This window comes from Aplysia californica, unplaced genomic scaffold, assembly GCF_000002075.1.
Source record: "Aplysia californica isolate F4 #8 unplaced genomic scaffold, AplCal3.0 scaffold00026, whole genome shotgun sequence".
NCBI classification, from domain to species: Eukaryota; Metazoa; Mollusca; class Gastropoda; order Aplysiida; family Aplysiidae; genus Aplysia; species Aplysia californica.
In genome coordinates, this window is record NW_004797296.1 from 1,180,709 (window position 1) to 1,207,413 (window position 26,705).

The following is a 26,705-nucleotide window of genomic DNA, read 5'->3' on the forward strand; positions in this document are numbered from 1 at the left end:
CTCCTTCTTTCTTATCCAACGTTTTGCATGTTTATAGAATTATACTAATGATATGCCAACAAGAATCTCTCACTTTCTTTCACTCAAAGCTGCTTTGCATGTCCCTTTATTTCATATTTGCTCATTTATTTATCTTCTTGCTGCCATGTTTTGACAGAAGGGGATGCCACTGGAGGTGAATCTGCTCCAGTTCTTTTATGCGTACGTGCGTAAGACGGCGAGCAGCTCCCAGTTGGCTGACTCTTGGCCCTCCCTTCTGGGTCTGCTCAAGGAGTGTCTTCAGCTCAACCTCTCTCCACCGGCCCTCTTCCTACTGCTGCAGTGAGTATAGTTGTGTCTTACGGATTCACGGGAGGATGAGAGGGGCTTTAGTGATAACCAAGTTAATGGTAGTGATATTTATATCATTTGTAAGCCGCTTCCTAATTAATGACAATTGTAATACAGTTGAACTTTCTCTTAACTGCTTCCTGTTTAAAACAATCACTTGTACAAACTGCCACTTCCCATTACACCACTTGTTACTTTTAAAATATTATAATGACACTGTGTAAGGTGGCCACCTGTTTAAGATGGCCACCTTTTGTGATGGGTACATTTTTTCTAGGAAAGCATACTGCTGTCTGAAGGCAGGATGACGTAACTGCACTTGTCATGATTTCAAGAAAAATGTAAAAAAAACTTTTAACGCTTAATATTGAGATCAGTCACTTGCGTAGCTTTAACACTTTGATATTCTGTATTTTGGATGTAGATATATCATTATGCCTTTGACACTAGAAGGATATGCACAAGACTTGGGCAATAAATCAGTCAAACGAAACAAAACACCTATAATTATGACTAATCTGCCAATTGTTTTTGTTGGTCACGTTTGTTTTCCTCTTTGCTGGGATGTAATACAAAGACTTAAGGTTATAAAATAAAGAATGAGCCTGAACAAAAAAATTGCCTGGTTTTCCGCAGGATCCTGCAGGAGTTTGTACAGAAGACTCCGTCAATGGAGGAGAAGAAAAACCAGAAGGAGCTGCAGGACATTTGCCAGAAGGCTCTGGAGTCCATCTCAGCCATCGCAGGGTCGTCCCTCGAGCAGACCACGTGGCTGAGGAGGAACTTTGCCGTGAAGCCTGGACCCCAGAACGAGGCTGAAGATGACGCTGAGGTCCCGGAGGACACGGAGGAGGCGGCGAAACCCGAGCCCAGCAAGACTTTCATACGACGCAGCCAGGCTTCGGACTCCAAGTACAGTGTGCAGGCGTTGGGATTTCTGGCAGAGGTGAGTGGTTAAGGAGGGGTTTGGGTTTAGTTACTGGTTAGGGTGCTAAAAGAAGTATTAGGATTTTGTAAGTGGATGAACAGTAACAGGTGTTATAATTTGGTTAGTAGTTGATGTGCTGTAGCCCGAGTTAGGGTAAGAGTTAGAGTTGAGTGGTTGGAGGGGAGGAAGAGGATTTTGCAAAAGTAACTTCACATTCCTCTAAAATTTGTTTTACAGAGTTATGTATATTATATTTACTAGCGCAGAGCACTGTAGGCTGCTGTCATTCAACGAGGAATGCCTTCAAAAGTATCATGCGCAACTATGATGCGATTGGCCCCGGTTTGAATCTCCAACATGGCATTTTTGGTTCTCCAACCACTTACTTTGTTCCTGTCAGAGATGGAAATTGAATTGGGAGATTCCATCTCTTACAGTTTTGGACATGGCACTTAGCCCATATCATACTGCCATACTACTGCATTCATGTAAAAGAGAGAAAAAGAATAATTTTTTTTGTGCCATGACTTATGGGACTTATATATTGTAAGATGCAAATGATTTAAACTACTCCTGAATTGACTGCTGTAAATGTATTACCCGTATGGTACTACCATACTACTACTGTAATCTTCAAAAGAAAGAATGACTTAAATGTTTTAGTCTGAATCATTAAATGCTAGCTACAAATAATTTATTCCTCACTTTAAAGGGCTGAAATAAGTGTCAATCCCTACAAAATAACCATATCACTACTGCAATGGAACAAAAGGGAACCAAAGCATTCATTTTTAAAGAAATTACAGGGCCTAAAGTATGTTTACCATTATTATATCCACTTGTATCCACTCCTCAGCTGACCGCTCCGATACTGGATGTGATATACAGCAGCGAAGAGAAAGACCGCGTTGCTCCATTCCTCACTACTTTGCTCTACAATGTCTTCCCCTACCTCAGACATCACAGGTGAGAGAAAACCCATTTCTATGAGAAAATTAAATGTTTCTACTTGTCCGTTTGTTTCGTACATGACAGTAAATGTCTCTGCTGTTGTGAGTAAATCAGCCCTTGACATCTTTCAAGCCCCCTGGTGGAAAGTTGCTCAGTACCTGTTTCATCTCCGATGGATTGCTGCAGACTCACATGATCTAAGTTATGTCTCAGTGGATAAGTAAAACATTTAAAATCATTTTACAACTGTTCCTGGCCAAATGTGCTTGTTGCGATGTTGACATATCATGAATATTTCTTGTCGTATTTGCTACTTTAACCTGAACTCTTTTTCTGCACTGAATGTGTATGAGGGGCGCTACTGGTAGGTCTTACCAAAAATAGTACAAAACAAGATAGTTCACTCCTCCCTTTGAGCCAATTAAAAAAGCATCCTCAAAGTCTTGTGGCGCCCTCTTCGAAAAAGCACACCCTTTGCGAATAGAGTTACCCTACTTGTGTGAAAAAAAATCAGTGAAACTAACAAGTTTTTGAATAAATTATAATTTAATTTTCGGAAGAACGCTTTTTTAAAATGGTTACGCTGACAAAAAGATTTCTTCGTTTAATTTGACTTTAGAATGAGAGGCGAGAGGTCTTTAAAATAAAAAACCTAACTAAAACTCCGCACTGAAAGAACCGGAACAGCGGATGAACAGCAGTCGATTTGCGCACGTAAGGGGGTGCTATTCCCATTCTTCTTGTGGAGAAACGAAAGAGAGCTTCAAAACAAAGACTTGCAGCGCCATCTGAAGCAATGAGCAAACTTCTGCGTACACTTTTTTGGCTGGGTGAATCATCTTATTACGTACTGTCTTTGGGTCTTACTCAGTGGATGTGGGTGATTTGCGGGTGTTCTGATGTGGTTTGGTTCTTTCCTGTCAAATGTCTGTTGTTCTTATCTCTCCTTTTTTGTGTTTGTTACTCTCTTGTAATACCTCTAATCTTCGGCACTTACTTGACACAATTGTGTTGCAGGTGCTGTTAAACTTACTAAAACTAAGAAAACATGTCACAAGAGGGTAACATACAAAGAAAAGATGGAGGAGAAATAAGGACAATAGATTTTCTATAGGAAAGAAGGAGCCAACCACACCAGAGCACTTTCCAACCACCAACTCTTCATGTCAGTTTCTATAGCCTGAATTCTGGTCTGACCTGTATGTTTGTTCCCCCCGCCCCCCACCACCACTACCATCTCACCCTACCCTTCCCCTTCCCCTTACCTTCAGCTCCCACAACTTGCCCAGCTACCGGGCCTGCAGTCAGATGCTGGCCAGTATCTCGGGCTACCAGTACACCCGGCGGGCCTGGAGGAAAGAGGCCTTTGAGATGCTGATGGAGCCCTCCTTCCTCCAGATGGATGTGCGCAGCATCGCCTTCTGGAGGCTCATCATCGACAACCTCATGACCCATGACAAGACCACCTTCAAAGATCTCATGAGTCAGTTGTTTACATCGTTTTTTTCCCCCTCTTCTTGAATTTATGTTTTGGTTGATGCAGGGAAGAAGGGTTTTTTTTCCGTTGGGGGTGGGTATTTTTGTTGTTGTTTGGAGTTTGTTTTATTTTCTTGTTGTTTTTGTTGGGTTTTATTTGGAGGGGGATGTGTGCACTATTTATTTATGGAGAATTTTTTTTTTTTTGAGGGGGGGGGGGGGTGCTGACATCTGTAATCTTTGTTGTTAGGGGATGTTTGGAGAGCGCCACTGGTAGGTCCCTGTTGTACCTGTCTGTCTGTCTTACTTTTTGGATGAGGGGGTTGACAAGCAACCACAAAAGTTGAAACTGGACTTTGCATTATTAAGTGTATCTATTTCTCAGTTACCTACTTCTTTCTCGTTGTTTCTAATTTTAACACAAGTCTATATTGTGCCATTGAGCTGAAACTGACCACGGGTACTCTTGTTGTACTGCCAGGCCGAGTGTCCATCACCCAGACGGGCTCTCTCAACCTGTTCAGCAGCAAGGAGCAAGAGTATGAGCAAAGGTCCCAAATGGTCAAGCGTCTTGCCTTCACCATCTTCTGCAGCGAGACTGACCAGTATCAGAGGGCTATGCCCGACATTCAGGGTGAGGACAAGGGGGAGGCAAAGACTGACGTGCTTCATTTGAATTATTAAAATATGCTTGTCATTGCTGTGAAATCATTCTCTAGACAAAATAATTAATATGAAGAAATGAACATTTTTCCTATCATTGGGCAGTTTTTATTGAATTAGGGGGGGCTCCATGCCTTGTGTGTCCATTTAAAAACACATTTCTGTGAAGATTTTACTGACAAATGTTGATTAAAGGCACAAAGAAATGTAAATTTGCAGTTTGCAAATACACTCAAGCATTGGGAGTTAACCAACCTTTAATGGCCATTTTCTCACTAATTTGACCTGTGACACAAAGTGACTGCCACCTCCTTCTATTGTACATATCTCAACTTCTATTCAAAGTAGATAGGTATTTTTCCATCAAAAGAAAGACAAGTGAACAAACTTTTAAATGATACCAATAACTCCATATACCCTAAATTGACAGGCGCTCGATTCTACTGTGATAACACGTGTCAGAGATTCCAAAATGTCTTGTGTCAAAGATATTGAGAAATAGCTTCTAAGAAATAGCCACAGAAATGTGGTTTTCCTAGAGACAGAAGTGTTTTTGGAACTAAAAGAAATCAAAGGAGTTAATAGTAAGAGAATCTAATGAGGATGGTCTTTGATAAAAAAAATAATAAGTAAGAAACAAATGCAGTTCATAGGACACTTAATTGGCTTAAAGACCTGGGACATCTTGCACTCACTGTAAAAATAGAAAGCAAAAGAGGCAGAAGTAGACAAAGATAACTTACCCACTTACTGAGAAAACTAACTTGATCAAATGGATGACAGGGATAACTTTTTTTTAGACAACCCAGCTGAGAAGTGGTGAACCATGATCACCGAAATTTGTTTCTTGTCTAGCACTTGAAGAAGAAGAAGAAGTTCAAACAAACCCAAAGAGATGCATTGGTGATGATAATAATTTGATGTCATTAGACTTAATACTAAGACTCTGTATAACAGTCTGTGTGTTTCTCTTCCTCAGAGCGTCTAGCAGAGTGCTTGCGCCTGCCCCAGGTTCCCTCTGTGTTATCCCAGGTGTTCCTGTGTTTCCGCGTCCTCATCCTCCGCATGTCCCCGCAACACCTGACCTCCCTGTGGCCCACCATCATCACTGAGATGGTAATAATATAGCTTGTCAGCCAATGTGTGACCAGTGTATCTGCAGAGGAGAATATTCCTGAAGCGCAATAAAAGAAATAAGGATTGAAATGGTTTGGGGCCTCTGCTATTGCCAATGAGATCAATTCTGACAGAGAAGAGTGCGCTACATTTTGTGCGTTTAAAAGCTTCATTTTCACTTGTGGAAGTGTGCAGTTTGCGGGCATCTCTCTTAACATAGAACATTATATGTAATTTTTCTCTACAGGTTGATAGATTCCCTGAGATGGTAAAATGTTCTTGTCTAAATTCTCTTTTAGTTTGTTGTAATCTGGTAGGCAAACACTACTACCATTCTGTCTCTGCATGTCGCCAAATTTGTATTCCCTGCTGGGGCGGCAGAAGGGCAAGAGACAGTGTTTTATGGCAGAAAGGTCCAAGAAGTCATGCCAAATTATTGGGAAAACTAAGATGAAGGTGAACTAAGGAAAGAAAGTCCTTTCAGAGATATTCATGTTACGACTCCGTGAAGCTAGGCTATTGGACTCGCAGCTTTTGAAATTGCAAGCCTTACATCTTACACCGAGTTTTATTTGTGAATTTAATGTATAGGTTGGTGGACATTGTGGGACGGTGTGCTTTTTCCTCTTTTACACTTACCTGCAGCAATAGAATGATCTTTGTTTTCGCCCTAAGAATCTGTTCATGCTCATATCTCATAACTTGTTCTGTAGACTTTATTGAACATAACGCTGTTTAACACGAAATTCCTGTTCCAATGAAAGGATTTTAAATTGCCAGTCTTTCTCTTCTGTTTATTCCATGCATTGCCACTTCCCTTAACAAGAAATCTACATAACATGAAGAAATTCTCTAGTCCCATAAAGTTTGTAATGTCAGGGTTTTACTATATATACCCTCTACTTGTCCTTAATTTGTATCACGTGTCTGCAATGGGAGAAAGAGGGAGAGAGAGACAGAGAGAAAATGCCATGTATATATACTTTTTGTTGCAGAAAGGATACTGTCATTTTTTAAAGTTCTGCATCAATGAAGAAAATCGTATGTTATCTTTAAAAAGTAACATTAATTTTGTTGTCTTACCTGTCAGCAGCTCTGCATATCAACCACAAGTTCGTTTGCTTTTTTTTTTCCAGGTTCAAGTTTTACTTCAAGTGGAACAAGAGCTGTCTACAGAAACGGATGAATTCAAGTAAGTATTTGCTTATCTGGTGGGAGTTTTTTTTTTTGTGTGCACATTTTGCGGCTCTGAATGAACCGTGTTGGGTTTTTCACAGGATTCTCCTTCTGTTGTGAACAGAGCAGGGGGCTTGTAGAGGTGATCTGGATATTCTATTCATAACCTTGTAGATGTTTTTGCCGCATCCTCCTTCGGTGGCTGAGGTCGTCTTCACGTAGACACACATAGCATGCTTCATCGTCACTTCATAAGAATGGTTACCTAGACTTGACTGTTCATTATAAATGATTGAATACTTTATTTAGGTAAATAAAATATTATAACTTTATCAGTCTGCTTGCCAGGTGGTTTGAGGGCGCCATCGGTAGGTCTTAACTTTTTTTTATTCCCTCTGTCTATATATCTTGCTTTGTCGCGGCACTAGATGACCATTATGGAGTCAAGAGGCCTCTGTTTACTCGAACTAAAATTGATTTTGTTTGATGGATTCTTGAAGTGAGATTGATTGAAGGCTGTTGAATTAGGATGAGACAGACAAAAGGTATACAACAGTTGTTTTTACTTTTTCTAACAATGCTCGACTTTTCAGTCCAGGACTATCTGCTTGCTAACACGCACAGATTTTTTAAATTAAAGCCAAGGGCAAAAAGGGGTGATTAACTAAGCCTGATGGCAATTTATCGTCAGTTTCACAACATCATGTTGATTTTTATGTTTATAGCGACAGATAAAATGAGCTATATAAATTTTATGTGGAAATTATTGCATAACAAACCTAGCTGCCCCCCCCCCCAGATGTGAAGCTGGTGATGACTTTTGTGTGAGAGAGTTTTTCTCCGATCAATGCCTCCATTGCCTCATCAGAAGTGGTTGCTCAATAGATGTGTTGTTGTTTTGTCACTCTTTTCCCCTCTCTATCTTGACTATCTTCTTCCGACTTTTTCCCAACCAAATGGGAACAACTACTAGTGGTGTTTTGTAATATTTTATTCTCGTTACACAAACAACAAGGAACAGTAGAGGGTTGACGATAAATGTACAGGGTGATCCCAAAAAATTTTTACAACTAGTTTTGTAAATGTCTTCTTCCATACTGAAGTTTTGCGTTTCAGATTGGAACATAACGTTTGGGAGCCAAAAGGAATTTATCTGATATGTATTTTAGATAAGTCCATTGAATGGTTTTGCTCTATATAGCGCATTAAAAAAAACAACCCATTTTCAACCTTGTCGCCATTTTCATAGCATGGCGCACCAGTTCACATTATGCCTACTACTAAAAGTTGCAACAATCGCGCCATATTGCAAGCTACAGCAGTCTAACAAGTCAACAGAAGTCTGCAGATATTATTTTTCCAAAATTTAGTTTACCTGCTGAGATCATGGCTACGTTTAGTTAAGAGCAGAGAGCTTTTTGTATTGATCATTACCTCTCCACAAACTCACCATTCCTGACTTTTTGTAAGTTCTGCGCACGGCATGGAGAGAATGCTTAGGTACCCTCAAGACTTTTGGCGACATGAGTAGAGAAGTTCCGTCAGTTTGGATCAATAGCGAATGAGAACTAAAAGGTTCTTTAAAAAATGACCACTTCAAGTCGAACACGCACCATACGTAGCCCTTTAAACGTCACCAGAGTGCAGATTTCAGTAGCCTAGTCCCATGAGACGTCTGTCCGTAGTCGATCTGCAGCTAGGACTTTTCTACACATCAACAGTCTGCATTCTCATGGCAGATCTTAACCTACTACTATACCATGTTCATCTTCGCTAGGCCGAGATGACATGGTTCTGAGCATGGCAATGTGTTCATGATTCGTCGATTGTGTTGTAAAGAGGGATCATTTCCTCGATGACATTTGGTTTAATGCAAAGCCCATTTTCACCCTGTGGGATATGTTAACTCCAAAAATGCTGTCTATTGGGCATCCCACTCTATTGTCTCTAGAAGCCACTTCTTAGTGAACATGTACAGTGTATGTGGCTTTAAAAACTCGTGGTTTAGCAGGTCTTTATGTTAGGGCGCCACTGAACATTTCGAGCGACGCGTTCAAAATGTGTCGAGTCCAAAGGAGGGAATGTGGAGCACTGCTTCTAGGAAATTCAGAAAGAAATCATTAGGTTTTTAAAACTCTGTAAAAGAAATTAAATATTGTTTAAATGTCACAGGGATGGAAAATTAATATAAAAAAGAAAATAAAGAAAAGGTCAACTAATCTTTTCACGACTTCCTTTACAAGATTTGTAAACATTGGTGAACTTTGCGTTTTTGGGTGCTTTTTTCTTTTAGCCGTTTCCATTTTCAAAACATGTTTCTTCTTCATGGAGTTTATATCAAACAAATTCCTTTTGAATGAATTATGTCTGTTCCAAATTTCAGCATTCTAGAACAATTTTTGCGCGAGATATTCAGAAAAAAAGTTGTAAAGTCTTTTTTGGATCACCCTGTATATGATTGTTACACTGAAGTCTTGAGTTAATTTGGTCTTTGGTAGATACCAATGGTCACGCATTGAATGAAGAACTTTCAAGTGTAGCAAGCAACCCCTCATAGGTTTCATTTCTTGCTTATTTGTCTGTAGTATCTGTCGATCATCTTGCTTATTTGTTTGCTGTATCTGTCCATCATCCTCTTGCTTGTTCCCTGCACTGTATAGTGATATAATTGAGTTGTGGTGGGATTTTTAGCTCTTAAAACTTAATAAAAATATTAAATAGGAAAATAAATTGAGTTCATTTTCATAAAGAAATTGGAGAAAGTTCAAAAGTATCCTTATTTTCTAAGGTCTGCTTAGGGTTGTGAATAAGTAAGGCAAGCTTTGACTTTAGTAAATTATTTTGATGTAATATCGCAAGAAGTTTTCGTTCAGTATCAAAGGTTTCATTTTTTTATCCCCACCTTGTTCAACCACCTGAGTGATGTGAACTGGGTAGCTGAAGATAGCTTAATAATGATTCTGTTCTCTGGCGATACTCTGCTTATTTTTGTCTTGCTACTGTATTCAAACATCTATCTTTGCTTTCTTCACCTTTGTTATTTGTTGGGGTGTATCACAGTCTTCACCATATCGCTGTGCTTGGTTTTAACTTCTAATTCATGTCCGGCTTTGATGAGGCTTCTTTTCCAGTGGGTTTTTTTAATCTAGTCATTTTTTTTGCACTATCCACACTGGTTTTGGGGGGCTGGGGGCTGTAATTTATTTGCGCAAAATCAAATCTTTTGTCTCTAAAGTTCTTTTTAGCAAAACTTAAACATTTTTTGTCTGAGTAGTTTCTTTTAAACAAAGCTCAAATCAAAAGACCACTGCTACTTTCTTTTCAGGTTTTAAAAAGACTTTTTGATTGTTCTTATTGCATATTTAGTGCTGGCATTTGCGATGTAATGGTGAGCCTCTTTGCCATTGCATGCAGAAAATGTGAGGTTGAGTACCTCTTGGGGAAGTTTTTTCTTGGAATATCTTCATCTGTCAGCTGAGATGTTGTATATCTCACTTTTGCCTGGGTTGGCCCGAACAGACTGGGTTGCAGCAACCCAACTCCCAAATAGTGTAAATTGTGCCGGTGGGGGCATAAAACATGAAATCAGTCATTACAATCGTATTTAACCTACAAATAGCATTTTGAAAATCTGAGAAACCTTGTCTCGCTTTCGGTTGGCAGGAATGTCATGTTTCATTAATGCCATTGTTCCTTAAGTTTCAAACGTCGTCGATGGGGGAAAAGGTAAGAGGCAGCTGTTTGTTTCTTCTCTCTTGTCACTTCACTTACCATCAGGTGTTCCACAGATGTGCTCTGAACTAGCTAACATTTTGTACACCGTTTGACAGAAGTAGATTTATAAGAAATAATGTGATAATGTTGTGTACACTTTGCCATTTAAGTAAATGTACGATGTTTACGTTCTTTCTTTACTATATTTAGAGAAGGATATTCGTATTGATACATTTGTCGCTTAATGGAAATTCTATCGCAGTGTATAATTATAAAAAGCTTATGCAGTGAATGACGTTTGGGGCTTTGAGTTCACATTTTCAATTTTGCTTTTGTCTTGTTGTTTCAACCTAAAGCAGGTGTCTGAAGAAGTGGTGAGGGAGCCATTGTATGGTTTTTGTCTTCTTCTCTAGTTCAGTTCTGGCTTCACAATGCTATGCTTTGCCAGGCTAACCCGGAGAGACAAATGTCTTCACGTTTTTTAATAAAGCTCTAGATTTTTAGTTGTGTGGATTAACATCTCACTTACCATCCTGTGGTAATACTTATACTACTCTTGACCTCCTGTTTTTGTTGATGTTGTTGTTGTTGCTCTGATGCTGCCCTGACTAACTGTCTGAGAGTGTGGATCATTGCACTGCTATTTTCCTTAAAGGGCTTGTCTGGATCAGGAACAAGGCACAATTTGTATGAATTAGGTTGTTCTTTTGTTTGTGTATGTTTTCCCCTAAGAATGCTGTTTTAATTTTTACAGAGTCTGTTTAGAATTGATAGTTTCTGAGCACTTAACATTTTCCACTCTTTTGTTCTTTGCACAAGCTAAACTTTAATGGGTATGCCAGGTTAATTATGAAGGAAAGTCAGTTCTGTTTTGGAGAAAATCAGCTAACAGAAAATCCAGCTGGTGCTCTTACTTTTGCAGATGAAGTAAATGAATAAAGGTTTGCTGTTTGGGAAAAGAAATAATAGTTTGCTGAAGACATCATTAATAAAAGCTTACTAATGGGATCATTGAATAAAAACAGAAGCTTGAAAAAGTAGAAAGAAGTCATTTGCCACATTTGATTAGGCTCTACTAGTTCTCTTTGCATAATTGAAACAGGCAGCTGTTGCAATGTTTGTATTGAGGACTATCAAATATTTTCCTTTCATGCTTTTATTTCTTATTGACGCTGTATGTAATGGATAAAATACTTACTGATAACTGCTCACAGTATTTTGTTTTTTGAAAGCTTTTCATGGAGTTTGGCCTGAAATCATCAGCCTTGCTGTTTTATGTACTTGACATGAAAAGAATTTTTTATATATTTTGGACAGATTTCAGTTTATAGTAATGAAACTTCCCTCAAAAAAGACTAGACATTGTGATTTGTGGGAAAGATTTCCATAACAAACCTGTTTGGGGTGTGCAGAGTGCAGCCTTTCCCTCTCTCTGTCTCCCTGTCTGTATGTGTGTGTCTCACTCTCTCCCTCACCCTTTCTCCCCTCTCTGTGTATTTTTGTGTATCTCTCTCTCTCTCTCTCTCTCTCTCTCTCTCTCTCTCTCTCTCTCTCTCTCTCTCTTATCTGTCTGTCTGTCTGTCTGTCTGTCTGTCGGTCTGTCTGTCTGTCTGTCTCTCTCTCTCTCTTCTCTCTTATCTGTCTGTCTGTCTGTCTGTCTGTCTGTCTGTCTGTCTGTCTGTCTGTCTGTCTGTCTGTCTGTCTGCCTCTCTCTCTCTCTCTCTCTCTCTCTCTCTTTCTCTCTCTCTTTCTCTCTCTCTCTTTCTCTCTCTCTCTTTCTCTCTCTCTCTTTCTCTCTCTCTCTCTGTGTTTGTGTGTGTGGTTGTTTTCCTATGTTTGTAGGCCTACATGTGTGACTGGGAGATAGGCATGCTGATGTTTCAGTGTATTATCTGTCCTTATCCTGTTATTTACTCACTGACAACATTACAGCGAGTATCTCCGGACACGAACCAGGTAGCTATATCTACTGTTTGTTCTTCATCATGTGTGGGCCCTTTCATTTACAAGAACAGTGTGGTTTTGTTTTTGTTTTCTTTTCTTTTTTGGTGTTTTTTTAGCTTGTTTTGTTTCTGTTTTATGGTTGTTATAAGCATTCTTGTAGCTTATTCAAGAGTTGTGTGGAGGATAGTTGGAAAGGAGTTCTGGAAAATATTGTTAGTACTGTCTTTGATGTGATAGGTGTAGTGATAATGAAGGTAGAATGTAGCTGTGTGGAAGCGTTGGTAGACGTCTAGATGTTTGTTTTTCTAAAGGTATTATTGACTTTCCTGGTCAGTCAGCGAATGGAATGGGTGAAAGAAATGCCTGGTTGTGATGACTTTTTTTGTACCTGGAATAAAATCAATGCCGTATATTTTTAAAGTATTACCTCAATTATAATTCATTCTTCGTAAGATCTAGTATTCAAAGAACAACTTTCTTACCAAAGTGTCTTTAGCATTTCATGGCCATCAGACAGAATTAAATGTAAAATTATGAGAACATTTGAATCTTATGATTATATCTGATGTAGAAAAAGGAGGAATTTAATGACTTAAACATGTGTCATTTGATCTGGTATTCAAAGGACACCTGCCATACAAAGGGTTTTTAGTATTTCACAGTGGTATGTTTGAAAGAGTTCAGTTGGTTTAAGTCTTACTTTAGCTCACACGATTCCCCCTCTTTGGGGTCTTTGTCCGTCTGTTTAAATGTCCCTTTTCTCAAAGAATTCACAACATTCCAAGACAAGATCCGATTAAATTTATAGAGATGTTGAATCTAGGTCTTTTTTTTTTCCTTCTGTAAGTTATATCTGTGGTCACGTATTATGTTATTTCCATTTTTATTTCAATTTTGGGGCAATCGTTTTTGATTCCTTAGTTCTATAAGGATTTGGATGTCCCTTTTGAGTTATTTCATACATTTGTTGGGCTAATTTGGTAATTTCATTTGTCGGTTTTTCTTTTGACGTCTTTTGTTGAGCTGTTGGAAATTGTTGCATGGTTATGGAACTCAGTCAGTTTTCTGACCTAATGTACACTTAAATAGTTGTGTTGCTCCGTGAAAAAAATAGTTTCAGTGCATTTATGTTGATGTGGCTTTGACAAGTTTTTGGGATTATTTTGACATCATTTGTTTTGTTTATCAGAGTCTCAGAGTTTTATGTCCTGTCTAAATAGCAGACCCTTCAGTTATGTTTTGTATATGTTTGTGTTATTCTTAAAGTGTTTATGGTCAGTTACGGCAACATGTTTTTGACCAGAGAGTACAGTCCATGGATGGTTTTCATATTCGTCATATTATTCTATTTCTTCTATTACTTTTTTTTAAAAAACCATTTCTATTTGTTTTAGGGAAATAGGTCAATTTTGTATTTGTACCGGTGCCTTCATCATCTAATAATTATAGATTATCTGAAGCATGCTCCAGTTGTTGTCAAACTAACAGTCGCATTTGTCTGTTGATCCCTTTATTTCCCCTGTATGTGTACAGCTGTCTGTACTGATTGCTTGTAGGATGTACATAATGCTTCAAGTAACTATTTTCTTCCAAGACATTTTTGCTAGATGCATGTACCTATTGGCATGCCAGTAACTAGAATAATTTTTGTAGCATTTCCTGGCCAAGCTCACTGCACTTCTAACAATCTCAGCAGTGGTGATTCTGTTACTATCATTGTGCCAAAACACTGAGCTTCGGTGTAGAGCTCTACTTCTCTGTGTTGAGTCTGGTCTTCAGGTTGTACATTTTTTTTCTTCAAATTACAACTTCCAAGTTAAAAAGAATTCCCACACTACTTTTAACAGACAGGGTGAAAGAAGAAACGAATAAGATGACACTGACGTAACACTTAATGCACCAAAGAAAAAAAAATTAGCTTTGTCAGCAGTCTGCTGCATAAGATCAGGAATGAGTTTATTTTCCTCACCGGAAATGTTTCTTACTACTGCTGACATGGCAGTTACTGACAAGAACATTTGCCACAACATACAGAGTAGATGTACCTGTGACAGTGGCCTTTCTATTTCTTTCCAGCTCACCTTTTGTTTCTCTCTCTCTCTCATTCTCATTCTCACCCCCCCCCCAACCCACGCCACCCCCAATATCTATCTTTAGTTATTCCCAGCTTTAAAGGACTGTTATTGCATTGATATGCTTCTCTTTACTCAAGCTAAGTCACTGAATCTTCTGTCCTCTGAGATACACACGTGCACTTGTGTTCACACACACACACACACACACACACACACACACACACACACACACACACACACACACACACACACACACACACACACACACACACACACTCACAGGAAGTGTACATACACACATGGACAAATACTTTTCACCTAAGTTGCACAGGGTTTATGGTCTTTGACTTGAGTAGAACACAAAGCAGACTCATTTTCCTCCCAGATTCCTGCAACCCCTCTTTCCTCTCTAATGAGGACACTTTTGGCATAATCTGTACATGTACAGTGGAGTCCCCTTATGTCGAAATATGCGGGACTACGGGTTTTAATATCAAGGCCCCAAGATCTGGAATGCTTTTCCGAGTAGTTTAAAAGAGATCGAATCCTTTAATTCGTTCAAATATCAGCTTAAGTCGTTTCTGTTTTTAAATGGATGAGATTAATATTTAGAGAGATTTTCTTTTGGTCAGAACATAATTTACTGATTATATGTTACTGTTGTATAGTAAAGCGCTTAGAGCCTGTGTACTCTAATCGGGGTTAAGTACTATATATATATAAATGCCATATATCATTATTAGTAGCAGTATAATTGTTATTAGTATTTTTAGTTTTGCTGGGATTTGGGTTTAGAGATATTGCTCAAATAGAAGAACAAAAAGGGGGATTTTCTTTTCTTTTAGTTTGCCGCTGTTTTTGGATTCCCTGTGCTCAGTTTGTGTAGACTCTACTTTACATCATACTTTTAATCATATTCAGGTGTGTATGATCACACTGGCTTCAGTTCTGTGTCGTCTGGCCTTTTCACACGCTTGCTTCTAACCACAGGAAGAGTACACAGTGAAAGAAAGTAAAAAGATGGGGAAGAAAGAGGGGGTGGAGGCGGGGGTGGTAATTGAAACCTTTGGCCCACTCATTACTAACATGTTTCCATGCAAAAAAAACAACTGTTCGTTCTTTTCATCTTGACATCAGCCGTTGTTTGGTTATGGATTCGATTAACACAGAGACTTGTTATTGGTGGATGTTTGAACATAGGAGTTCTGAAGTTCACCTCCTAAATGATCTGAATGGTGTCAGTGGGGATGTAAATCATTAACAATCAAGAGGCCAGAAATGCACACTGTTCTCTCTGACCAGCATTCGTCTTTAAAAAAGGGAAGGGAAAGCTAGCTTGCACAATAAATGTTGTGGTTGATATTATGTGGAGAAGTATTTATTTCAAGAGTAGAGTGCTGCTTTGAAAGTTTGTAAATAAACTGCTCATAAGACAGATATTGTTGGGAGTGAGGAGATGTAATCATGACGAGGTGTATTGTGCATTTTAAGATCTAAGAGACAAAGAGCTATAGCTACATTCAGAGATGACTTTTTATACAACTTTTGTCTATCTCAAGATTTAAAATTGAATTATTTTGGCATGGCTGAAAGTTGAAATGCAAAAGAAAGAGAAGAAAATAAGTAAGATGTCTTTGTTTCCGAGTCTTTTCTACAGGTTCAATTCATGCCTTTCAGTCTGTTGTTGCAGTGAGAGTGTACATTGTCACAGTTTTCTGTGGCTGGTAGTGCTATAAGTTGATGTTAATGCCATGGTTTTGCTGTGTACACTAATTTTTTTTTTCAGACTAGATTTCTAGATTTCTTGCATGATTTTTTTCCTCTTGTGTTGTTTCATTCTTTGAGTAAATGAGTAAAAATTTTCTTAAGTTTTTAAATATACCTTATAAGTTCTCTTTTGTGAAGTTTAAAATTTTCAGAATGAGTACTCGATGCATAAACTGACTGACACTATACTGTTTTGTGTGGGTGGTCACAGATGAAGTTAGAAATCAGCACCCAGAAAGAGTTTAAGAACTATCGTGTTGAGTTGTGAAACAAATATGTTGCTATGAAAAGTTCGAATACATTTTTTTTTGCCTGTTCAGCAAAATAACAAAACAAAAAAGATTGCTTAAGTCAGGGTGTGTTTGTTCAAGTGCGTGCATGCCTGTGTGTGCAGGCACTTTTCCAGGTACGACATGCTATTTACATTTTTTGCACCACAGACATCATAATTTTGCCTGCAAACTATTCTGAAAATAACGGTCCCTCATTGAAGTGCTGAAAAAGTAATAGAAGGGATTTTCCATGGTTATGCATTATCCCCTCCAGTTGAAGACTATGACAACTTCACTATAACACTATCATTATGGACACTGTTTCGCGTTTAGCGCCTGTGAAATCATGCTACGTTTGCATGCCATGCGCTAAATGACAGCTCTGTGAGCTGTTTAGAAAATGGTGAAACACTTCTGACTTTTATTGGTCACTGTGTGAAATCTGGTTTACAGTTGCTAGTAATATAAGTTCAAACAATATTTCAGTCACACTATAGGCAATATCACACCAACACAGACTATCTTACACACACACACACACACACACACACACACACACACACACACACACACACATGATTACTGGTCACCACTGCGCAGCACCTTGTTTTTGAGCTAGGGTTGTTGTGTCCTGATCCACAAAGACATGCTTCAGTGACCATCCACCTGAATGCTGTTTCACCGCCATTTGCTTGACATTATTATCAGCCACAGCTCATGAACCACATGGCCACTGGAGACCCTGTGATGCTGCTTTGCCCTTGCACCATAACCTTTTTCGTGGATACTGGTATTTTTATGTGATGTCACCGTGTTTCCTTGACATTGCTTGGATGAAAGCACCTGAGACACCCACCTTGCCTGCGAGCTGTTAAGAGGATGATAATGGCCATTGTTATACATGCTGTAACTTTATTTAGACACACAAGCTGCTGTGAAATTATAACGATGTATGAACATTTATAAGCTCACATAGTCAATCCCACACTTTGCCAGTGCTCTAATTTTGGTATGGGAATCATCATTTGGGGCCATCCCCTCTGACATGAATGAATTTGATTTCACTATTAATGGTAGAATAATACGGAGATTAGGATATTGGCAATGTGTGAGATAGGATATGTGTGCTTATAAGGGCCTATATACGTACATTACTTAAGTGCTGCACTTCTGATGCTCACACTTTCTTATGCGATGTTGAGAATGGCCATAACGTACACTATAAGGAATGGGCATTCGTATGTTTTTTATATGAATATGTTATATATTTTACAACTCCACTGGAATGCTAGCACCAGTTTTCCAACAGTAACTTTTCTCAGGGTTTTCCTTTGAGTTTGGCCATGAATGAATGAATATTTCCATCTTTCTTTGAATTCTTTTACCGTTTTTATTGTGGCTTTCATTGTGGCATGAATCTACACAAAAGGAAAATGCAAGAGAAATTTAAATGTCATTTGCAGTTTTACTTTTTAAACATTTTTGTCATGAGATAAGTGTAAGCCGAAGCTGATGGAAAGTTAATGGTGCCATCTTGTGGTTTCTTCTACTGTCCAAGGCATAATAATAATTCCCTGTCTTGAGTGTAAATTTTTTATTTAATGAGAGAGATAAAAAAAATCAATCATTTGGTAAACTTGTAAGTGAGAATGAGACCAAGATCTAGTGAGCTGGCTCATTATCCCAAAGAGATTAAAAGAGAATAGTTTTTTTTTATCTCTTTGTTAAAATATGTGTGATACCATGGTGGAAACAGGTGCTCATCAAAATAAGGGAATAGAAAAAAATCAACATTTCTCTGCCTGTTGTTCAGTTTTTATCGTTTTAAAGTTTTTTTGGGGGGACTTAACACCTTTTGTGTCCTTTTGAAACATTTCTGTGTGGATTTTATCAAGCAACATTCATGAAAAGCACAAAAAATGTTAACTTGCAGTTTCCAAGGTCAAGGACACTCAAGTTTTTGAAGTCACCAAACTTTGGTGGCCATTTTCTCGCTGATTTTACTTGTGACACCAGGTGACTGGCACCTCCCCCAGTTGCAATTTTCTTGACTTCTGTTCAAGAAAGATGGGTATTTTTTTTCCATCAAATTGTCAAATTCAAGACAGAAGAAAAAGCTTTAAGTTTATACCAATAACTCCATATGCCTAAAAATTGACGAGCGCTTGATTCCGCTGTGTAACGACACATATGTTCTGTTGCATCAGTTTGTATCTTTCCATCCCTTCCAGGACACAGATTCAAAGAATCGCTGCCTTGGACTCTAGCTGGGCCCACCTTGGCAACGGTCTGAACGCCCACAACAACCCGGCCTGGCTACAGCTCTACCTCAGCGTCTGCAAGCTTCTGGACATGTGTCTGGTCATGCCTGCTGACCTTGTGCCTCAGTTTCAACTGTGAGTTTGTGTTCTCTGTCTTCATTTCCCTGCCTCTTCTCTTCCTTTCGCTAGACTGTTTGCTCTTTGATGAGGTTGTAAAGCTAGTTGGGGAGTGAAGAGGTTCACTATTACAGAACTGGGCTATTTTCAGTCCAAACTTCCCTCTAGCCCAGATAATACTGGAGTCCTTGACTCCTCAGGGCCAGTTAGTACTGATGGTGCCTGTAATCTTTTCACAGACATTTTTAAAAATTCCTATACTGCTTGTGTTTGAAGTTTTTTAATATAACACCAAGCATGTTTTTCAAAATCATTTGGATAGATTACAATAAAAACACCTGACTTAGTTTGGGGGAAATACATGTATATGTGAATGGGCCCTGGGGGAAGATAACTTGTAAGGGAAATATACGTGACTGGGGCTATAAGTGTTATAATAACCTTAGTTCACCGGGCTGCAAATGGTGACATTGCATTTTGCCTGAATGAAAGAGTGTTAGTGGCAGCATGTAAGCGTCTGTGTTCATGGCTTATCGTATGTCCAGTGGAAGACTGAGATAGCAGATTAGAATAAAATGGCCGACCAAGGGAATTTTTATAGATCTGATGAGCCTACACAAAATGGTGGGTGGGTGTTCCCCTCTAGCTGGTCCCCTTTCTTTTATTTTCTGTCTGCTGTTCCTCTCTTTGTGTCTTGCTTTTTCCTGGCTCTAAGTGAATGTTAAAGTGTTGATATGCGTCAACTTACCGTACTCAAACACAAGAAGGTGCAAGATTCAACAAGATTTCAACAAATATCTCTTATGAAACTGTTCAATTTAAGGTATCCTTAGGCATTAACTAATGGGGCTTGGTGCAATGTACAATTTCTTTTACACTCCGTTTGGGTGGCGGAATGGTTAGTGAGTTCAGGCTCACAAAATTAGGATAACAACCCCCCCTCTTCCGTTCCCGAGCTGCTTCACCCCAGAGCACAACATTTGTGGTCAGTCTCCATGAGGGTCACAGTGGAGTTGCAGTTATGTTTGTACGGAACAGGTTACAATGTGCCGTGATCGTCATGTTGGTCAAAGATATATATATGGTGTTAAACGTTACTTTTAGTCCTGTCTTTTTCTTTTTCCCTCAGATATCGCTGGGCTTTCATCGGCACTGCGGGAGAGGAAGACTACCACACGGTTGACCCTGGAGATGACCCATCCTGGCGACCCAACCCTCTGTTCACCCCGCACATTATCCGTCTCTCTCAGCTCATCAACAACAAAGTGAGTTTTTGTAGCTCTTAGGTTGCACCGTTAGCTTAGTTGGTATCATACCTGTTTATGGTATGAATGACCATAGTTCGAATACCCATTGGGGCATTCTTGGACTCTGGTCGTGTGGCGAGTTTTCAAGGCCCTCTCCTCCCACTTGGCTCAGTATTATTGGAGATGAATGTTAGATTTGGGACTCCTACCGCTTAATTAAGAAGCATTGGAGAATATTGTAACAACAGGCAAGTTTGATGTAAAGAGAGGCAGAGGCAGACAGGGGGAAAAGATACTAGCAAGAACAACAGACACCATTGTTGCAACGCAAGACAGAGTGAAGTGGAAGTCCATGATCGCCCACACCAGTCGGCAAGGCACCAGATGATGATGACCGCTTAATTAACGTTGTCATGCTGGAAGATGCTTTAACCCATATAATATTCATCATTTATCTTGCTGACTCAAATCTGTCTCGGTTGGGGATACAATGTGTTGTGTGTTTATAACACACGGTCGACTGCCTTTGAGATCCAGAAGGAGCTGCAAAGAAAAAAAGAATATTTGGCTAAAAGCTCTCACAACGGTAGTTGAAAACCAGGGGCTGTCCAATGGTGGCCAGCTATGAATTGTTAGTGAGGCTGTCTGTGTAGTAGATGTGATAATATTGTGTATTATGTGATGATGAATTATTGTATGTTTGTGTTGTGCTTGTGATTGTGAACCAAATTTAGCTATTGTCTATGTTAATGTGTCATTGTATATTATGTGGGGATGTATTAATAATACATAATAACAAATAGCATTTGCCTAATGCTAATTTCTGTTCAACATTAAGCTGTATGTGCTTTACAACCTGTATTATTATTACTCCAGCAGATCTGATAGCATTCTTAAACAATCTCAACTTCCTGGGAAGCATATATTGCATTATTGTATGTACATATTTATTGCCATTGTAAAGCAAATTTGTTGGTAGTTGGAGGGTGCTCTGGTGTGGTTTGCTCCTTCTTTCCTATCGAATGTCTATCATCCTTTTCTCTCCTCCTTTTTTGTGTTTGTTACTCACTTGTAACACCTCTAATCTTTGGCACTTATATGACTTTATTGTGTTACAAGTGCCGTAAAACTCTTACTAAAACGAAAACTCTAATCTTTGGCACTTATGTGACCTTATTGTGTTGCAAATGCCATAGAACTCATACTAAAACTAAACTAAAAGCAAATTTCTCTGTGGTGGTCTGCAGTATGTTTTAAAAATATTGTTTTATCACACACAGCTGAAGAAACCTGCCTCATTACTGAAGTCAGAACCCGGCCGGCCCCTATTGACCCTGCATCGGCTCCGATCCCTGGCTGAGCTACAGTCATTCTTCCACACAGTGTGCCACATCACCGAGCACGGTAGTCAGGGTACCTCAATGACAGCCCCAAGGTCGGACCGTAAAGTCAAGGCCACTTTGAGTTCAGGGGCGGCAGCGGCGGCGGCAAGTTCTCGTGCAGCGGCCGAGGGAGGGGACGAGGAGCGTGTGGCGGCCATGTCGGACCGCGAGTACATCGAGCACCTTCTGGAGATCGACTTTCTCGAGCCTTTCAACTGATCTCTCACGTCTCGACATTTGGAACGACTTTCACCCTCATGATGACACTCATGTTTGAGACTGACCTTCACCTTGATGATGACAGTCGCCTTCTCACTTCCTGGAGCCTTTCAACTCGGTCTTCTCGTCACGTTGGGGACAACCTTCACCTTTTTACTTCCCGTATAGCCTTTAGACTGATCCCCTCCCTCTCTTTTGGGACGACCTTCCCCTTCATAACAGCAATGGTCATCACCATCTGCCATGAAGACTCACTTACATTATGTTGACCTTCACCCTTGAGCTGAGCTCAGTTTGTCATGCTGAGAGGAGAAAACACGCCATCGGGGTAAATAGAATCCACCTACCCGCCCGCCCGCCTGATTGCTCGCTCCTTCAAGGGAAGGGAGACCAGATTTTCATCATGCCACGGCGGGTGAAATGGTGAGGGGCCTTTTTCCGTTGTGTGTAGGCCAGCTTGGGATCAAGAAGAGTGAAAACATTGATGCGGGTGTAAACGTGCAGCGTAATGTCATGTATGTGGAGTTAACAGAAAAGTCTGGAATTTCCTCGGACGACTGATCCTTCATTACAGTATCGCTTTGTCTGGTGTTGGACAGACGTGCAGTGCCATTGTTGATTTGTGCTTCAGTTTGAGTGTTTCACTGTGTCAGGCCTTGTGTGCTGACTTGGTTTTTCATGTGATGACAAACTGTCGACTTAGCTTGGAGACTTGACTGTCTATGTAGGAGATATCGCTGTCTGTGTGTCTGAGACTGAGAGAATGCTGCTCTCTGTTGATTGAATGTTAACGTTTGTTATGTTTCAAGATGCAGCAGATAAGCACAGCAAATACGGATGTTTCTCTGTTGAAGCTGGCCATCCTTGATTACCTCAGCTACTGCTTTCATTTCCTGAAAATGCAAGGTTTGAAGGTCATTGGTTGCTATGGCAACTGTTCATCTGTTGGAGAACTACACCCTGACAACCCCCCCACCCACACACTTACCCTGTCAGCTTGTTGTGGCTTGTTGCCATGATGGCTTCTCTGAAAACTTCCAACACTAACACTACCAAAGACTTGTGATAACCTCCCCAGACTTTTGAGCCATGAAAGTTTGATTTTTTTTTTCTTTTGTACACCGATTTAGCTCAAGTCAGGATTCCTGTTACATGGTAATAGATGTTTTGATCAAAATGATCAATGACTCTTTTTATTACTTTTTAAAAAGAAAACAATATATATATATGTGGTTGGAGAGGCTTGTTGGCCTGACTCACTTTGCTGTGTGGCCATCTAAAAAGGAAAAGATTTGTCATGTAGTGCGGACTACACCAAGAGACCAAAGTTCCAGCTTGAAGGAGGTTCACTTCAGGATAAGTGCTTGCTTTGGGATTTGAGGTTTGTTTATTTGGAAGTAAGATAAGCAAGTCCTGTAGTTCAGAATTAGACAGACTGTTAATAATAAATAGCTTCATATGAAAATTACTGTTATAATTGTTTTTAATGCGAAGGGGTACTAAATGTTTATGTATTATTTACAGTCATTTTTATCTGAAAAATGTTGTACTCTATCATGAAGTACAAGTGTCATCGTCATCATTGTAAGAAAAGTGAGTGAATCCCATTGTCTTAATGTATCGTGTAAAACGAGGTTAAACAGATACACTTCTTTGTGGCTACAGCAATGACACATATATATGTCTACTAGTCCTGTGACCTGCTCTTCTCTGATTCCTGTCAGCCACGAGCAATATCTCTGCCGATGCTCCAAGCCATATGTCTCTCGTCATGTTTTCAAATTCCTGTCAGTGAAGTCCTGTGCTGCATCTCCAAGCTGTTTTTCATGTTCAGAAAGAGCTACTGCAAATTTGATATGAATTTTTGCTGTTTAATTTCGCACAAGATTTATGTGTATAATGATGATGTCTGGTCTCTTTAATTAAGTTTTTAAATTATCAAGTGCATTGTAAAGAGTATTTTCAAAAATTGTATACAATTACAAGACGAACATGTTCTTGGAATCAGTTATCTAATCAGATTATACAATTTGATGGAGGTTGGCAAGCTCTGCTTGATGATATGAAAAATATGTCAGAGTGTCCATAGTGTGTCTTTTGCTCCTTGTGAAAGCTTTAACATGTTCTTTGAGAGTGGGGGTTGAACAAAGGACATGTCTTGTAAGACGAAATGTAACCACGGGATGGAGGAAGGGGTTTGGATTTTGACCTATGTCGAGCATGTGTCAGATCAAACATAAGTATTGTATAACAGACATTCAGAGAGTCAAATTGAGGCCTCATTTGTTATCTTTTTCATATTATATCTGAGTTTGTGCATTTGAATATATGATATTCCTTTGGCCTTGAATTTAATGTGATTAGAAACTATATTGACAGAATATGTGTGAGTTGGCACTGCTTGGGTATGGGGGATTGTGATATGTGTGATATGCTTATAAATATTTAATCATTTGTCCATAATTATATGTGAAGAGCTTTAAGTGGCCAAAAAGATCTGGTTGACTTGGAAGTTATTTTTTAAGAGGGGGGTTGGTTTAAGGTGGGGGGTTTTTCTTTTGCAAGTCAGCAAAACAGGATGTCTTTTGTCTCTGTAATGTGATGTTAGACTCTTCTCTGTTGCACATAAAAGCATTTCTTCGATTCCCACATTGGGAGTTCTTTTTAATCGATATCTGTCTGTTAACTGGGGTATGCTGTGTTCTTCTCAGCTTGGGTTAGCCTTGACAGGCAAGGTCAAAGCAACCTGCGTTGTAAATGGTCTTAATTGTGTTGGTGGGCGCCCATATTATGTACATACCGATAGAAAGCTACTGTGGTTGAATTCCAGTGAGCAGTATTCTAAAGGATCTGTGCAATATTGAGCTGAGTCTATCACTTGAAATGAAAGTGCTATTGGTATAAGTCATTATGAAATGGTTAATGTCAATACAGCAGTTATTCTTGGTGATGATAAGGGAAAGAATTCTTGTGTCGATGCTGGTCATTTTGTCTATAGTCATATGAAAGTACTATTAATACAAGTTTTGTAGTAGTATAGTTTGCGTAGTGTGCTTGATTAGTTTTATAGTTGAACCACGTCCGAATTCTATGTGTGCTACCTTCGTTACTAATGTAGTGTTGGGGAGGTTGATGGGTTTCAGGAAGCGGTCATATTTGTGGGTAGGGCTGATGTTTTACAGATGAGGGGTTATGGCTTTTGGGTAGGTATGATGTTTTGTAGGTAGAGCTAATGGTTGATAATTATGGGTGATTTTTTGTTTGTTTGTGGGTAGAGGTGATGTTATATGGATATGGGTGATGTTTTTTGGGTAGGGGTGATTTTTTTGTGGGTTGAGGGGATATTATTAAGTAAGAAAAGCTGATACTCACTGATAGTTTTTGAGTAGAGGTGACCCTGATCCTATATGGACTGATCAGTGTATGGACAACATATAAAAGAACCAGAGTGTCTGAGGTTGCGGTATGCAATTTCACTAGTGAGTAATGCAATGTTAGAGACATTCTTCTTTGCCTTAAACATTACTTCATTTTAATATCAAATTTTTAAGAATTGTTTCATTTCTTTTTTTTCTTTGTGTTAAATTTCATCCATTCCAGATGTTACTGCTGTCATATTTAATTACGATGTAAGGATTCATTTTGTTCCAATTCATTATAATGGTTTTTGTTTTTGTTCTCTGAATACGCCATTTTCTCTTGATGAGTTTGTTATTGTAAATTGTCCTAGTCTTGTTGATTAACGATCGTTTCTGTCACTGATGGAGAGAACTGGATCTGACTTACACTCTGGGTATCCTAGAACCTTCTTGGGTGTTCTCAGAGCAGCCCCCAAATGTGCTGATTGGACAGACTTGAGGCTGTTATATCAGTAATGTAATATATAGCAGTTCCCACACACTTGCACGATTTAACTAGAAGGAAAGAGGAAGATTCAACCTTCTATGTGGTCCTGCCGGAAGGATCTCCAACCAGATTCTACTTTGAACTATAAACAGATGGACTTAAAGGTGGATACTAAGGTGAAGGAGGGGAGCAGCTATGGATATGCGCCGTCTGCGATCTTCCCAACCTAGTAGACAAATAGACTATATATATATATATATATAGAGAGAGAGAGAGAGAGAGAGAGATATATTAGTAGTAATAAACCTATGATGGTTCGGGGAACCTTAGTGTTAGGGTGCTGTTAGCACACTAATGATACTGAGACTAAATGTGACTTGCCAAATTTTAGTCGTACTAAGGGAGGACAATAAAATGTAAAGATTTATTGCTATTTCTCTTTGTAATATTTATTGCTTCTTCTCTTGCGTTTTCAGATTTTATTCTATTATATTTGCATTTTGATGAAGTTGTCCAATTTGTGTTCTGGATGTGGGATAACTAATACATACTTAATGTAATATTGATATATGATTATCTTTTCCGTTCAATTTTTACATTTTGTTGTGGTAATGTATCTGTTGTCTACTTTGACTTTTTGTTTGCATTGTACCGTATCAACAACAGGGCCCAAGAGTGATCTGACACTGTGATTTACATTGCTACATATGGTGGCTTATAAGCACAAGGGGGCTATCAGGAAAAAGGTGTTTTGAGAAAATCAAAGGGGTAAAGCTTTTGGGTCCTTATTCAGTTTCTTTAAAAGACAAGGATAGTTTTCTCTATAACCAAACAAATACACACACCAATGAAACCAAACTTCTCCTATAGGTAAGGCAATGCCCGCTTTTGGTGGAGATCAAGGTTTCTTGAAACTCCCAAAATCTGGGTTAGCCTGCTTGTCCTTAAAAGCAACCATATATACATATATATATGAATATTTATGCAAGTATATTATGGACTGCGCAGTGTAAGACTGCGCCATACGCCCTTTTAAAAAGTGATGTATGTTGGAGTCTTACACTGAGCAGTCTGTGTATTGCTTTCATCTTGTATTTATTTTTTATCTTTGTTTTGTTCATACAATAATCTCCAGTTGACATCCCACCTTATAATATCCACTGGGATTACTTAAGTTTCAGGTTTTTCTCTATACACCAAATCTTTACTGTATAGGAAGAG

At 39.1% G+C, this 26,705-nt stretch overlaps 1 protein-coding gene across 1 annotated transcript in view; it reads left to right on the top strand.

Moving 5' to 3' along the window:
* The window catches only part of LOC101859074 (protein dopey-1), a gene marked incomplete in the record, with an annotated part of 55,973 nt that extends 29,917 nt beyond the window's left edge, over positions 1 to 26,056 (top strand). The window contains 11 exon segments of the mRNA XM_013089677.2: positions 158 to 321; positions 967 to 1,276; positions 2,115 to 2,224; positions 3,481 to 3,692; positions 4,167 to 4,319; positions 5,328 to 5,464; positions 6,601 to 6,656; positions 12,287 to 12,310; positions 18,644 to 18,808; positions 19,920 to 20,055; positions 21,318 to 26,056. Of these exon segments, the coding sequence (XP_012945131.1) occupies positions 158 to 321; positions 967 to 1,276; positions 2,115 to 2,224; positions 3,481 to 3,692; positions 4,167 to 4,319; positions 5,328 to 5,464; positions 6,601 to 6,656; positions 12,287 to 12,310; positions 18,644 to 18,808; positions 19,920 to 20,055; positions 21,318 to 21,638 (1,788 nt within the window).
* Positions 26,057 to 26,705: the final 649 nt, after the last annotated feature.